Source organism: Eumetopias jubatus, unplaced genomic scaffold, assembly GCF_037043125.1.
Source record: "Eumetopias jubatus isolate StellerSeaLion01/CBP00866 unplaced genomic scaffold, mEumJub1_p1.0 scaffold_15, whole genome shotgun sequence".
NCBI classification, from domain to species: domain Eukaryota; kingdom Metazoa; phylum Chordata; class Mammalia; order Carnivora; family Otariidae; genus Eumetopias; species Eumetopias jubatus.
The window spans coordinates 8,042,572-8,054,610 of record NW_028274821.1 but is presented as its reverse complement, the minus strand read 5'-3'; the positions used below and the strand labels follow the sequence as shown (position 1 = coordinate 8,054,610).

The following is a 12,039-nucleotide window of genomic DNA, read 5'->3' as shown; positions in this document are numbered from 1 at the left end:
TGCTTTCAACATGAAGTTTTGGCAGTTTTGTACCACCTGAAGCTATTCTGAAATATTTATGAGGAAAAGAAAAAAAAAAAACCATTTGGATAAAAAAAACTTGCATAAATTGAATGTGTTCTGAGAATATTTGACTTAAGTTGGTGGACTGAAACCAAGACTGCTGGTTTGGTTCCTCTGATCAGTCTGTACAGCCCACATCCCTCCGCCCTCCCTCACCAGGACCTAAAAGACTGGCATTATCAGTGTGTGACAATGAAACTATTTTCTGAGACATCGATTCCATAAGCACTCAGGGCTAGAATTACCCTTCGGGAACCTGCTGGGTTAGAATTAAGTGATAGGATTTAAGGCCAAGTTTACATTTTCAATTGCGTAAGATTTCAAATCTGCCTTTCGCAGATTCTTCTGAGTACTAAAGCACATGTTCACTTTGTGTTTAGTCTACATAATCACTAAAACAGAGGATTTCTCCAAGTGTGGTCCTGGATCAGTATTAGGGGAGTCACCTGGGCACTTGTACGAAATGCAAATCTTGGACCCTTCCCCACACTGAATCAAAAGCCCCGGGGGAGGGCTCCAGTGATGTATTTAATCAATGCCCCCAGAGAAGGCACACTCAAGTTGGAGGAACACTGCGGTAAAATATTCTCAAAAATTTTCTTCTTTGTCAGGGTCAGACTGCAATTACTACTTCAGGGAGAGTAAGCAGAGAGAGAACGGGCATCAATTAAAATGGTGCCAGGTAACTCTACTTAAAGAGCAATTTTGAAGTCTTATTTGGATTTTTTGCTTCTCTTTCACTCTCTTCCTACCCAATCCCATCCTAACTTTAGGCAATTTTGCAATTTATCTTAGCAACATAATTAGAAGATAAAGAAAACTTTGGTGAATCTAAAATTAATCAACATATAACACATTAACATTTGTGATTTTTAAAAAATTAATGTGGTAAGACAGAAATGTGAAAGGAACCACTTTAAAGAAATCTGGAGGCTATTTGTGGATTTCCATTTTTGCCTTCGAGGATTAGGCAGCTTTCTGGTAGGGCAGAACTGTCTCCAGTACCCATACTGTAAACCTTTATACTCTTAGAAGCACGTGCCTGGTCCACACTGCTGGCTCAATAAATAAGCGATTAAAGAAAATAATCCAGATTCCAAGTTCTTGAATACAAACACAAAACATTCACTTTTACTCCAAAATACTGAATAAGAGTAGATCCAAAGATCTTTACTAAATTTAATGCCAGTTTCTGTTCTCTGAACTTCCCACAGTCTAATAAAAGAGGACTTTTTCCAGGAACAAGATTGATTTCATTTGAACTGTTGACACCTCATCAACAGTCTTTATACTGGGCTCCTAAAGAAAAGGGTGTGTCAGCTGCATGCATTCAGGGAACATGACCAGATAGATACACTTTATAATCATCAAGGGCTTGTTTGAGATTTTTGCAAATAGTAAATCACTTTTTTCAAACAGATAATGTATTCACATGTCTCCATTTTTTTTTCTTCATGCATTCTTCTAGAGATATCTTTGTGCTTATATAAGCATATGCAAATGTATGCTTCTATTTAAGCACATACACACTACCTCTTGCTTTTTCCCTTAACAATATGGAGATCTATCCATCTCTCTAGATCTCTATGTATGTATGTCTCCTCTATGTACAGATGCATCCATACACACACTGCCTCATTCTTGACTGGCTGTATAAAATCCCACTGAATGAACAAATGCACCAAAATTTATTTAACTATTTCCCTGCTGATGGACAATTAGCCTTTCCCCAATTTTCCTGTTATAAATAACTCTACAGTGAATATGGTTGCTCACGCAGCATTTCACATATGTAAGTGTATCATCAGTAGGATAAATCACTAGGTCAAAGGATATGTGTATTTTCAATTTTTACAAAAATTTCTATAGCGCTCTCCAATCCTGTCTGTGCCAACTTAGACTCCTCTCAACAGCAAGTGAGAGGGTTGGTTTCTTTACACCCTTGGCAAGGCTGACTTACTTTTCCAGCTTCACCTGTGTGAGAGATAAACAACAGTCTCTTTGCAGTTTATTTTTCATTTCCTTTTCAGTGGGCTGCTCATTCATATACTTTCGCCATTTTTTGGTCTTTTCCTTTTTTTCTCCTGGATTTATAAGAGTGCTCTATACATTAAACAAATTAATTCTTCAGATATAATGTCTCAAAACTTTATGCCAGGTTGTTTCACTGTTGCCTTTATTTACTGTGGTTTTTGTCATAGGGAATGCTGCCCCTTTATGTAGTTGCTTTTTTCGAGATATTCTTGGGAGCTTCTGGATTTTACACCATGCTTCACCACTATGAAAGAATAATGATAAAATGCATTTTCCCATCCAAGTGAAATTAATTTTTCTATAAGGAGTCAATGGATGGAACCAATCTACGTTTCTTTCCTAAATAGTTATCCAGTTGTTCCAACATCATTTATTGATATATAAGCCATTTCTCCACTTACAGGCAATGTTACCTTTACCACACACTATATTCCTACACTCATTCAGCCTGTTTATGGTCTTTAAACCACTGGTCTATATGGATCTATTCACGTGCCAACAATCCTGTTTGAATTATTATAATTTTATAATATGTTTGAATCAAACTGTAGGGCTCTTAATACCCCACTCCACTCTCCATTATTTCTTTTTGCAAAATTTCTTTCACTATTCTTGCATGTTTATTTATATAACAGCCTTTCTTGTAAAAAGAAGAAAATCTATTGGTATTTTGATTGGTTCACATTGAAATATTAAAGTTAATTTAAGAAGATTCAAAATGTTTGACACTGAAACTTCTTTTCCAATTATACAAACTTTTCTTGTGTGTCCCTTAAGAACTTTAAGGTTTTATTTAGCAGCTGGGTCTTGCACATATATTGTTAGTTTAATACATGGTGTATTTTAAATTTATAATAAATGAAATATTTGCTTCCATAATATTTTCTAACTACTGTTGTTTGTATCTAGAAAAGCTACTGATTTCACTGAATATTAATTTTACTGAATTCTTATTATTTGTTATAGTTTTTCATTTGATGGTCATGGTTCTCAGCAGGTCCACAACTATATCGTCTGCAATGCTGACCTCTTTATCTCCTTTCCATTTTCATATTTTCTTTTTTGTATCTAACTACATATTTCTTGTAATTTTGAAAGCATGATTAAAAAGCTCACATCTTCCTTTCCTATAAGGCAGATGGGAAAGGTACTAAAACTTACAAGTAGTAAATTTAAAATAAATGTGTAAAATTATTTCTAACATTCTACAGTTAGATTACAAAAGTCCTAGCCAGGAAAATTTATGGGTACCAATAGTTTTCATCAAACACAATAGCTAGGTTTTAAAAGAAACCAGATAATTATGTGGCCAATAAACACAACTGTAGTTATGCATGCTGAGGAGGTTGGTAATCAAATCACATGCTTTTGGAGGATGAACTGATAAACATGGGAACATGGAGAAATTTTCTCTCCTCTGAAAACTGGTAATTGGTCATAGGCATTGTGTTGTATTTTCCCTCATTAAACGAAAAGACATAGGCCAGTGGAACAGTCAGTATTAAAATATTATGGGTCTAACTACCCTATGATGCAGTAATCACAAGACTGGGTATTTACCCCAAATATACAGGAAAAAAAAAAACACTGATTCAAAGGGATACATGCACCCCTGTTTATTGCAGCATTATTTGCAATAGCCAAGATAATGGCTTGTAGTGTCCTTTGATAGATGAATGGATTAAAAAAAAAAAAAAAATATATATATATATATATATATATATAAGCATTGGAATATTACTCAGCCACAAAAAAGAATGAAATCTTGCCATTTGCAACAACATGGATGGAGCTAGAGGGTATAATACTAAGCAAAGTAAGTCAGACAGAAAGACATATACCCTATGATTCCACTCATATGCGGAATTTAAGAAACAAAACAAACAAGCAAAGAGGAAACAAAGAAAGAGAGAAACAAACCGAGAAACAGACTCTTAACTATAGAGAGCAAACTGGCGGTCACCAGAGAGGAGGTGGATGGAGGGTGGGGGAAACAGGTGATGGAGATGAAGGAGGGCACTTGTGATGAGCACCTGGTGAGGTACAACTTTGGTAAATCACAATATCGTACACCTGAAACTAATAAAACACTGTAGGTTAACTCTACTGGAATTAAAATTGTATGGGTCTAATAATGGCTCATATGTAACTCACGGACTACGGTGTATTTTAATTTGTCACCAATCCATTTCACATTTTATCTGAATTACCTGGTCTCCAGGAGTGAAACATGAGTGATTTTTTTCCTCCTTCAAAATCTAGAGTAGTTTCAAACTAGTAAATTAATTGGAAATGTGACATATAAATACAAGGATAAAGCAAAAGTTATACAAGAGGTCACCTGGAACATAGCTTATTTCCATATCCATTAAGTAGAATTTACAAACATGAAATCTTCCTAATCTAGATTTCACAGGAAATAGAACCTAGCCCTTTCTGGCATGTTTACAACACCCCTACGTTCTGAAATCCTGTTTCACTAGGAAATGGCTAAAAATTAAAATAACTGGCTTTAGAAATTCAGGGGAACCCATCAGCTACGCTCAGGAGAGGCTGAAGGCCCCTGTCATTCTGTGTCTTAACCTTCTAGTTTATCAAGATTTCTAGGAGTGGAATGTCTTACAGCCTTAACCATAAAATTACTGCCTCTAGATCTTAATCAGCTTCAAGGCTGGAGCAGAGTGGAACTGAGTGATGGCCGAATGGAACATAGATGAAGCGATGGAGACCACCAGTCACTCAAAGTCCCATTTTATTAAGTGCTTGGAAAATGAGGTCACAGAACCTTCAGTCAACTTAGGATTTAGTACAGGAAGCAGAAGATTTGGGGTACTCTCTGAGGAGATTCATGTGAAGGCTCAAGTTGGCCTAGAGAAAACAGGGCACAGGAAAACAGAACATGCTAAGATTGTAACGGACATACATGCTTCTGCCAAAATAAGTGGAGAAGTGTTTTGTTTTGTGTTTTTATCACTGAGACTAACTGGAAGACTATGAAAGTTATTTAAAATAGAAATGATTATTTTTGTAAGATATGAAATATATAAAATAATTGATTTAGGCATAATTTATGCACACTTTTAGATTAAAAGATTTTCTTCCAAGCATACCTTTATATATGATAATTAAACAGAAATTTTCATCTCATGTGACTATGTTGCTTCTCTACCTCTATACAGCCATAACCCAGAATCCAACATTATTTTAACTTTTTTTTTTTTTTTTCCTTTGGTAAGAGAGACGGGTAGTCTGGCTCCTTCTGTAACAGTCATTTCCCATAAATATAAGGAAACCCTTCCAGGACTGATGTGAAAAAGAATTTCTGAGATACACCGTTAGGAGAAAAAAAACAAACAAAACGAGAGGCAGTATTGTTTGGTTACTATTTGTATTTTTAAAAATGTAATGAGCAGTAAAGAGAGAGAGAGACATTCTGCTCGTATATTCACAGAATATCTCTAGCATGATACTCAAAGAACTTGACACACTGGTTGTCTCTAAGGAAAAGCGTGAAGAACAGGGTCGGGAGGACACTGCATCATGCACACTCCTAGATCTTTTTACCTGTGCTACTTAAGAATGTGTAACTAATGCATATACACAAATTAATAAAAACAGAATAAATAGCCACTGGTACCATTCCAGCAAAGGAATAAGAAGGGCAAAAGCATTTTCTGGAGGCACTAAACACATTCATTCATCTATTTTTTTTTTCTTAAGTAATCTCTACACCCAACATGGGGCTTGAACTTATAACCCCGAGATCAAGAGTATATGCTCTACCGACTGAGACAGCCAGGCTCCCCAACCATTCATCTTTTCAGAAAAAAGAAATTCCCTTACACTGAATCCATAAACACGTAAACCCAAGAATAAAGAAATAAAAGCATCTCTAAGTCTTAAACAAATCTTAACTTTCTATAATTACATAAGCTAGGCCAGACTTTGACTTATATAGCAGCAGATGGACATTCAAATTTCCTTCCAGGTAACTGAAAGAAATTACAGTGTTTTACATTAATCAAAAGAGGGAGAGAGAGAAGGGGCGCCTGGGTGGCTCAGTTGGTTAAGCAACTGCCTTCAGCTCCGGTCACGGTCCCAGGGTCCTGGGATTGAGCCCCGCATCGGGCTCCCTGCTCGGCGGGAAGCCTGCTTCTCCCTCTCCCACTCCCCCCGCTTGTGTTCCCTCTCTCTCTGTCTCTCTCTGTCAACTAAATAAATAAAATCTTTTAAAAAAAAAAAAAGAGGGAGAGAGATGAACAATGTTTCAACACATTTCCCTTGTGCCTCTTGGTGGGATCTACTTTTAGTGAGAGCCATTTAACATACACAATTACTAAATGTATATATAGAAAGGTATAAAAATTAGCTTTCATATCACAGTCTAAAAAATGATTAATGTAATCTTATTTGGTTAACAAGAAGAAAAAAGAACTCCATAAATAACCATCTAATTATAAGAACACAAATGTTATTTTATGGAGAAGTGAGTACATAAAACTTCTTAAATTGCTAATTATGATAAAGTCTGGTATAAAATAAACTATGTTGTGATGAGCACAAAAACATCACTAACTACAATCACAAGGTTTTGATCCTCAAATGCAAATTGGGTTCAGGTCCCAAAATTCTAAAATTCTACAAATGATGTGGTTCTACAGAACAATAATGAAGAAAAATAAGAGATTTTCTTAAAGATTTTTTATTCATTTATTTGAGAGAGATTGGGGGGGCAGAGGGAGAAGCAGACTCCCCACTGAGCAGGGAGCCCGACTCAGGGCTCAATCCCAGGACCCTGAGATCATGACCTGAGCCAAGGACAGACGCTTAACTGACTGAGCCACCCAGGTACCCCAGAAAAGTAAGAGTTTTAAATGAATGAAGATACACAAGGAAATATCATGGTGATGCAGTTAGGAGAAAGATCAAAGTATGATGAGCTCAGAGTTGTGACTGGAGCATTTAACCTCCACCTTAATATCCATGTGCCACTGAAATGTTAACAATAAATAGATTCCTAGCATTATTAATTTAATAAAACATAAAACATTTATTCAAGTAGTAACTTAGCTGAACTCACGTCCAGTGATGTTCCATTAAAAATATTAATCTTTTTGAAACTTATTTAATACTATCAGCAAGAAATGCCTATTAATGTGTGTATACATATTTATAGAAATAAAAGCATATGTGTGTGTGTATACTTATACACATGGACTCCACTGGCCAAATTAAAAAGTAAATAAAAGGAGAAATAGTATTTTGACCAAATCTGAATATCAGTAGTTTATACCATAATATATATTCATGAAATAAAATTATAATGTTACCATCATAATCTTTCAGAAAATTCTGATATTTCTGTGTAACTTGAAATCTGAAAACTTTTACTATGCAAGGATCAAATACTAAAACAAGTTATGTATATGTTTTGTCATTTAAAGTTATAAAACTAAAGGAAATCATATGCTCAAATGCAAATCCTCCATTAATCACTGAGATCCTTCTAGTATAAGAAAGATGGTTGTATACTGAATATTAGACTAGCTAAGAAAATATTTCAAGCCCTATTTATTTTTCTTAGTAATGGCTTCAATCTGAAATTATCTTTTTGTTTCTATTGGCATATCTTGGCAAATGGGTTTGCACACTGGGATACATTTTTCTTTGAGCCAGAAGTTATTCCTACTAAATTTAGATAGAAGTATTCCTGTATATACTGAAGTCAAATGTAAAAGAGAGTCAGGGCAATTATTCTGAGAACAGAGCAGGAAACCTTGCTACCCACGAACTGAGTAAAGTACCCAAGAACTCAAAACTTAACTAGCTTCACATCAACTGAATTAATTGACTGTACATTCCACTTATTATAGCCTCTTAAGCAATAGCCCAATTGACTATTTTCCAGGCAGGAATTCTGGCTACAGTATAGGCTACTGCTACCCGGTCAGTCGCGCTAAGCATGCTCTAGGTATAGGCTGAACCCTAAAGAACAGCCAGAGAAATGAACTTCAATGGCACAGCCTGGCTCTATGTTTGAACAAAACAGCTTAAGTCTTGACCAACAAGTTGCTCAAGATTATGCTCATACGGTTCTACAGAGAATGAAAAAGATACATGAAAATAAGCAAATTCCCTTTAAAGATATGGTACCCACCAAAAAATATCTTGAGTTCTAGGAGTCTAAACAACCAGAAGCTACAAATTTTCTAACCTTTGGCAAAAGGAGAATGGTAGAAAATTGTAAATAGGTTGCATGGCACTTACACTTTGTTAACTTTACTAGAATAACAGATGTGAAATTGTACACAGAATCACCACTTCATTGTGAATGAAGGAGATGAAGCTCTTTTGCACTACTGAGAGGGGGATCTAAATCAAATATAAATTTTGGTAATAATGGAGGATAATACAATAAACCCAAGCAGATGTATATTTAGATTATATATCTCTATCATAGTACACTATCAATTGTGCTTTGACCTTATGATTTTTCCATGCAAAGTTATCTTTTTATTTAACTTTTTTACCCCTTTTGCTAACAAGGAAATTTTCTTGTAAAAAAAGAAAACAAGCTACCAACCTTAACAAGATAACCTTAAGTATTAATGCTTTTTTAAAAAGTGTAAATCATATATACAGTTGATAATATGAATTGATTGTTTTTAATAGGTTTCCACTATTCCCGGTTATTATAACTCAGTTATCTTTAAGTGTTAGTTTAATTTACCAATTAACATAATAAAAGTCACACATCAAATCTGCGTAATGGATAACTTAAAGGGTACTGCCACTTTTCATACTCTACATAGAAAACACAACAAAACAAAAAAACAAACTATAAAACTTACTGTTATATTTGCACCCGTATTGCCATGACCCCAAATAATCAATTTTATTAACTCAGTAATAACACTAATAAATTTAGTAAACCCACATCCAGTGGATGAGGATGTTAAGCAGGCAGCCTGCAGTCTGTGAAGACAGACAGCAATGTCTGGAGAAAGGGTTGGGAATGCACAGATGGTGTGCCACTAAAAGATTAGTGGGAAAGAACTCTTTCTCTCCATTTTTCAGTTTTCCTAAGGCCCTGATAAGCAGCAAGTGTTCCCCTTTTCACTGAAAATGACTTTGAGTGGCCTTTATCAGGAGCACCATAAAGTACCGGCACCTGATCTACTTCCTTTCCTTTTACGGTAAAGATATAGTTATTTTTACATCTAGAACATTTTATAATTCCTTTGTAAATATTATGATTTTGAAACTGGGAGGAAATTAAGATATCATTTAGTTTAAGCCCTTATTTTACTGCTAGGGGAAATGAGGTTCAGAGAAGCTATGATTTCATTTCTAATCTACATAAATATACCAGCGTGACTAAGAAGTTTAGAAATGTCATATTTAGTGTTATTAAAAGCAAGAGACAAACACACATAAGAAATGCTTCAAAAACACAAAGAAAAAAAGTACAAAAAAGAGCTCTCCCTCAGAATGGCTAGTCTTCTGTTCTGGTGTTAGTAGGAAACAGTAAATTAAATATAATGAGATTTCAGAAATGGATTAGGGAAAAGGTACTAAGTGATGAAAGTCTGAACACATGTAATGATTACAAACATAAAAATTATGTACAAAATACTTACCAAGTACATATTATATCTTGAGGAAAATCCATAAAATGAGAAATACAAAGCCTCTCATAATTATTTCCTACCCAATTTGTTTCTACCTCTATTTCATTACAAGAACAAAATATACAGCAAATTATGAAATGCACTTAATTCAAATCCCCAGTCCCCTTTTACATAAAGCACCTACATCACCAATTCCATTGCTACTTTAGCTGGGGGATTTCTAAGTGATTACTCTCCTTATACTGAGCTGAGGTGAGACTGGAAAGCTCAGGACACAGAGTTTGATGATATCAAATTCTACACAGCTTGTTATGACTATTTCTAGGAAAGCATTCTAATACATTAAAATCTGTGTCAAAATAACTATTTGTATTAAATTTTAAAAACTTGGAAACTCAAATACATAGGCCTGTTCCTCAGATACTTGCTCATGCCTATCATCAGAGACAACACAACAGACATGTTTTTCTCACTGGAATCACCTAGATCGGTCCTTCCCAAAGTGTCTCTGTGGTTGAACAGAGGGACTTCATAATATGGCACATGGGTAAACACTTCCAACCTTACTATTTAAGTATGGGTTTTTATATGCTTTAGAAAAAATTACACATGGTTTTCTATTTTAGAAGTGAATCAATTTCAAAAAATACATTAAGTAAATAATAGTACAGGTGACATAAGTGAATATGGCCAAACTAAATGTCTAAGGTTTGGGAACTGCTGCCCATATGGTAACGTCTCTGGTGATGAGTTAATGTAAAGACTATTGTTGAAAGATGTGAAAATTTAAACTCAATTGTATTTTACTCTTCATAAGCCCGGGTAAATCAGCATAAGATAAAAGTAAGTTCTTTCAGTAGAAATTCATAGTATTATACTGAATATCACTGAAGGAAGCCTATGAAAATCAGCATTAATGAGTAAGACTCACCTCTCTTCCCATTATTCATAAAAACTTCCCAACTCACATAATTGTGGGGGACATATCCGTATCATTCTGCGTAGTACCACGTGGACCACATTCTGGATAACACCAAAGTACTAAAACTGCTCAACACATTTGTGCCCAGCCCAGTCTGTGTTGTTTTTTTCCCTCGATAGAGGAAAATGTACCATAGAGGCTACCAAGAAGCTAAATTAAACAAATAAAAACTCAAATACTTACTGTTGCTGGAGAGGCCCGAGTGGTATGTGTCACCGAGTGGCCGGAGTTCTCCATGGAATTGCCGATGAGATAGGTCCCTCCAGAGCTGCTGATGAGTTGTCCTCCCGTGACGCCCATCTGAATCCCACCAGTGCCCACCATGCTGTGGGACGAAACCACGGTAGTCACCTGCGCAGAACTCCCTTGAGTATCAAAGTAATTCCCTCCAGTGTTTTGGCTGTACATCTGCGTTTCCGTGTAAGGATAAGTTGTTGTCCGGCTTTAGAAGAAGAAGGAAAAAGGGAGCAATTAGTAGCTTATTTATATCGTCTTAATTAATTTTTTTCTAGTGTGAATATATGCTTAAAATGTTAGCTTAGCCTTTGGAACAAGGAGAGTTTTGCATTTTTGTATGAAACGTCACTCCAGAAATGAAGGGTACGTTCGTTCCTTTAGTAAGTACCTCAACACTCCTCTGCACTTGAGAACTTTTGCCCTTGACTAGCGCCTACCTCCAGCACATAAATAAGCTCAGGTCTCATCCCGCCAAGAAATCTTGCTGAGCGACTTCTCCAATTCAGTATAATGCTTCCTGCAGAACCCAGTTTTAGAAAAAGGGGCTGACAGGTCAACTCCCCGTGCTACTTCCCATTCCTGGGTGACTTCAATAAACCTCCGTGACCAAGGGAGTGTGGGTGGATCTCTTTCTTGCCACCATAAGGACCTTGAGCAAACAGTTCACTCTCGTCGGACCCTCAATCCCTATCTCTACCTCCTTCTCTTCCTTCACACTCAGGTTCCTCCCCGAGGAGATGACTAGGCCACACTTCACGTCCTTACTTTCAACTTAGCAACAAATGCAGTGAAGGTTCTGCCCTTAGCTTTTCATTGCAGTTGCTTATGACCAAATCTAAATACCAAGCTAAAAGGCTGCTGTCAGTCCTTATCTATTTTTGACCTATCTGCAGCACGACATTGTTGACCACCTCATGTTGCCCTTTCCTTCCTTCTCCTGTTCTGAGTAAGCAGCTTATTTGCTTGATTTGTTTTTCATTTCCAATGGACTATCCCTTACATTTTAACCTGACTTTGGTTTTCACTTCTCATTCTGAAATAATTATAAGCTCACAAGTTGCAAAAATAGTACAGAGAGGTATAAAATACTTT

General features: G+C 35.9%; 1 protein-coding gene across 3 annotated transcripts in view; it reads right to left on the bottom strand.

Annotated features, from left to right (window-relative positions):
* RFX3 (regulatory factor X3) overlaps positions 1-12,039 on the bottom strand; it is a 281,486-nt gene that overhangs the window by 89,910 nt on the left and 179,537 nt on the right. For all 3 annotated transcript variants that reach the window (XM_088018771.1, XM_028117363.2, XM_028117364.2), the window contains exon 4: positions 10,894-11,152. In XM_088018771.1, coding sequence (XP_087874897.1) covers positions 10,894-11,152 — 259 coding nt within the window. The remainder of the gene's footprint in view (positions 1-10,893; positions 11,153-12,039) is intronic.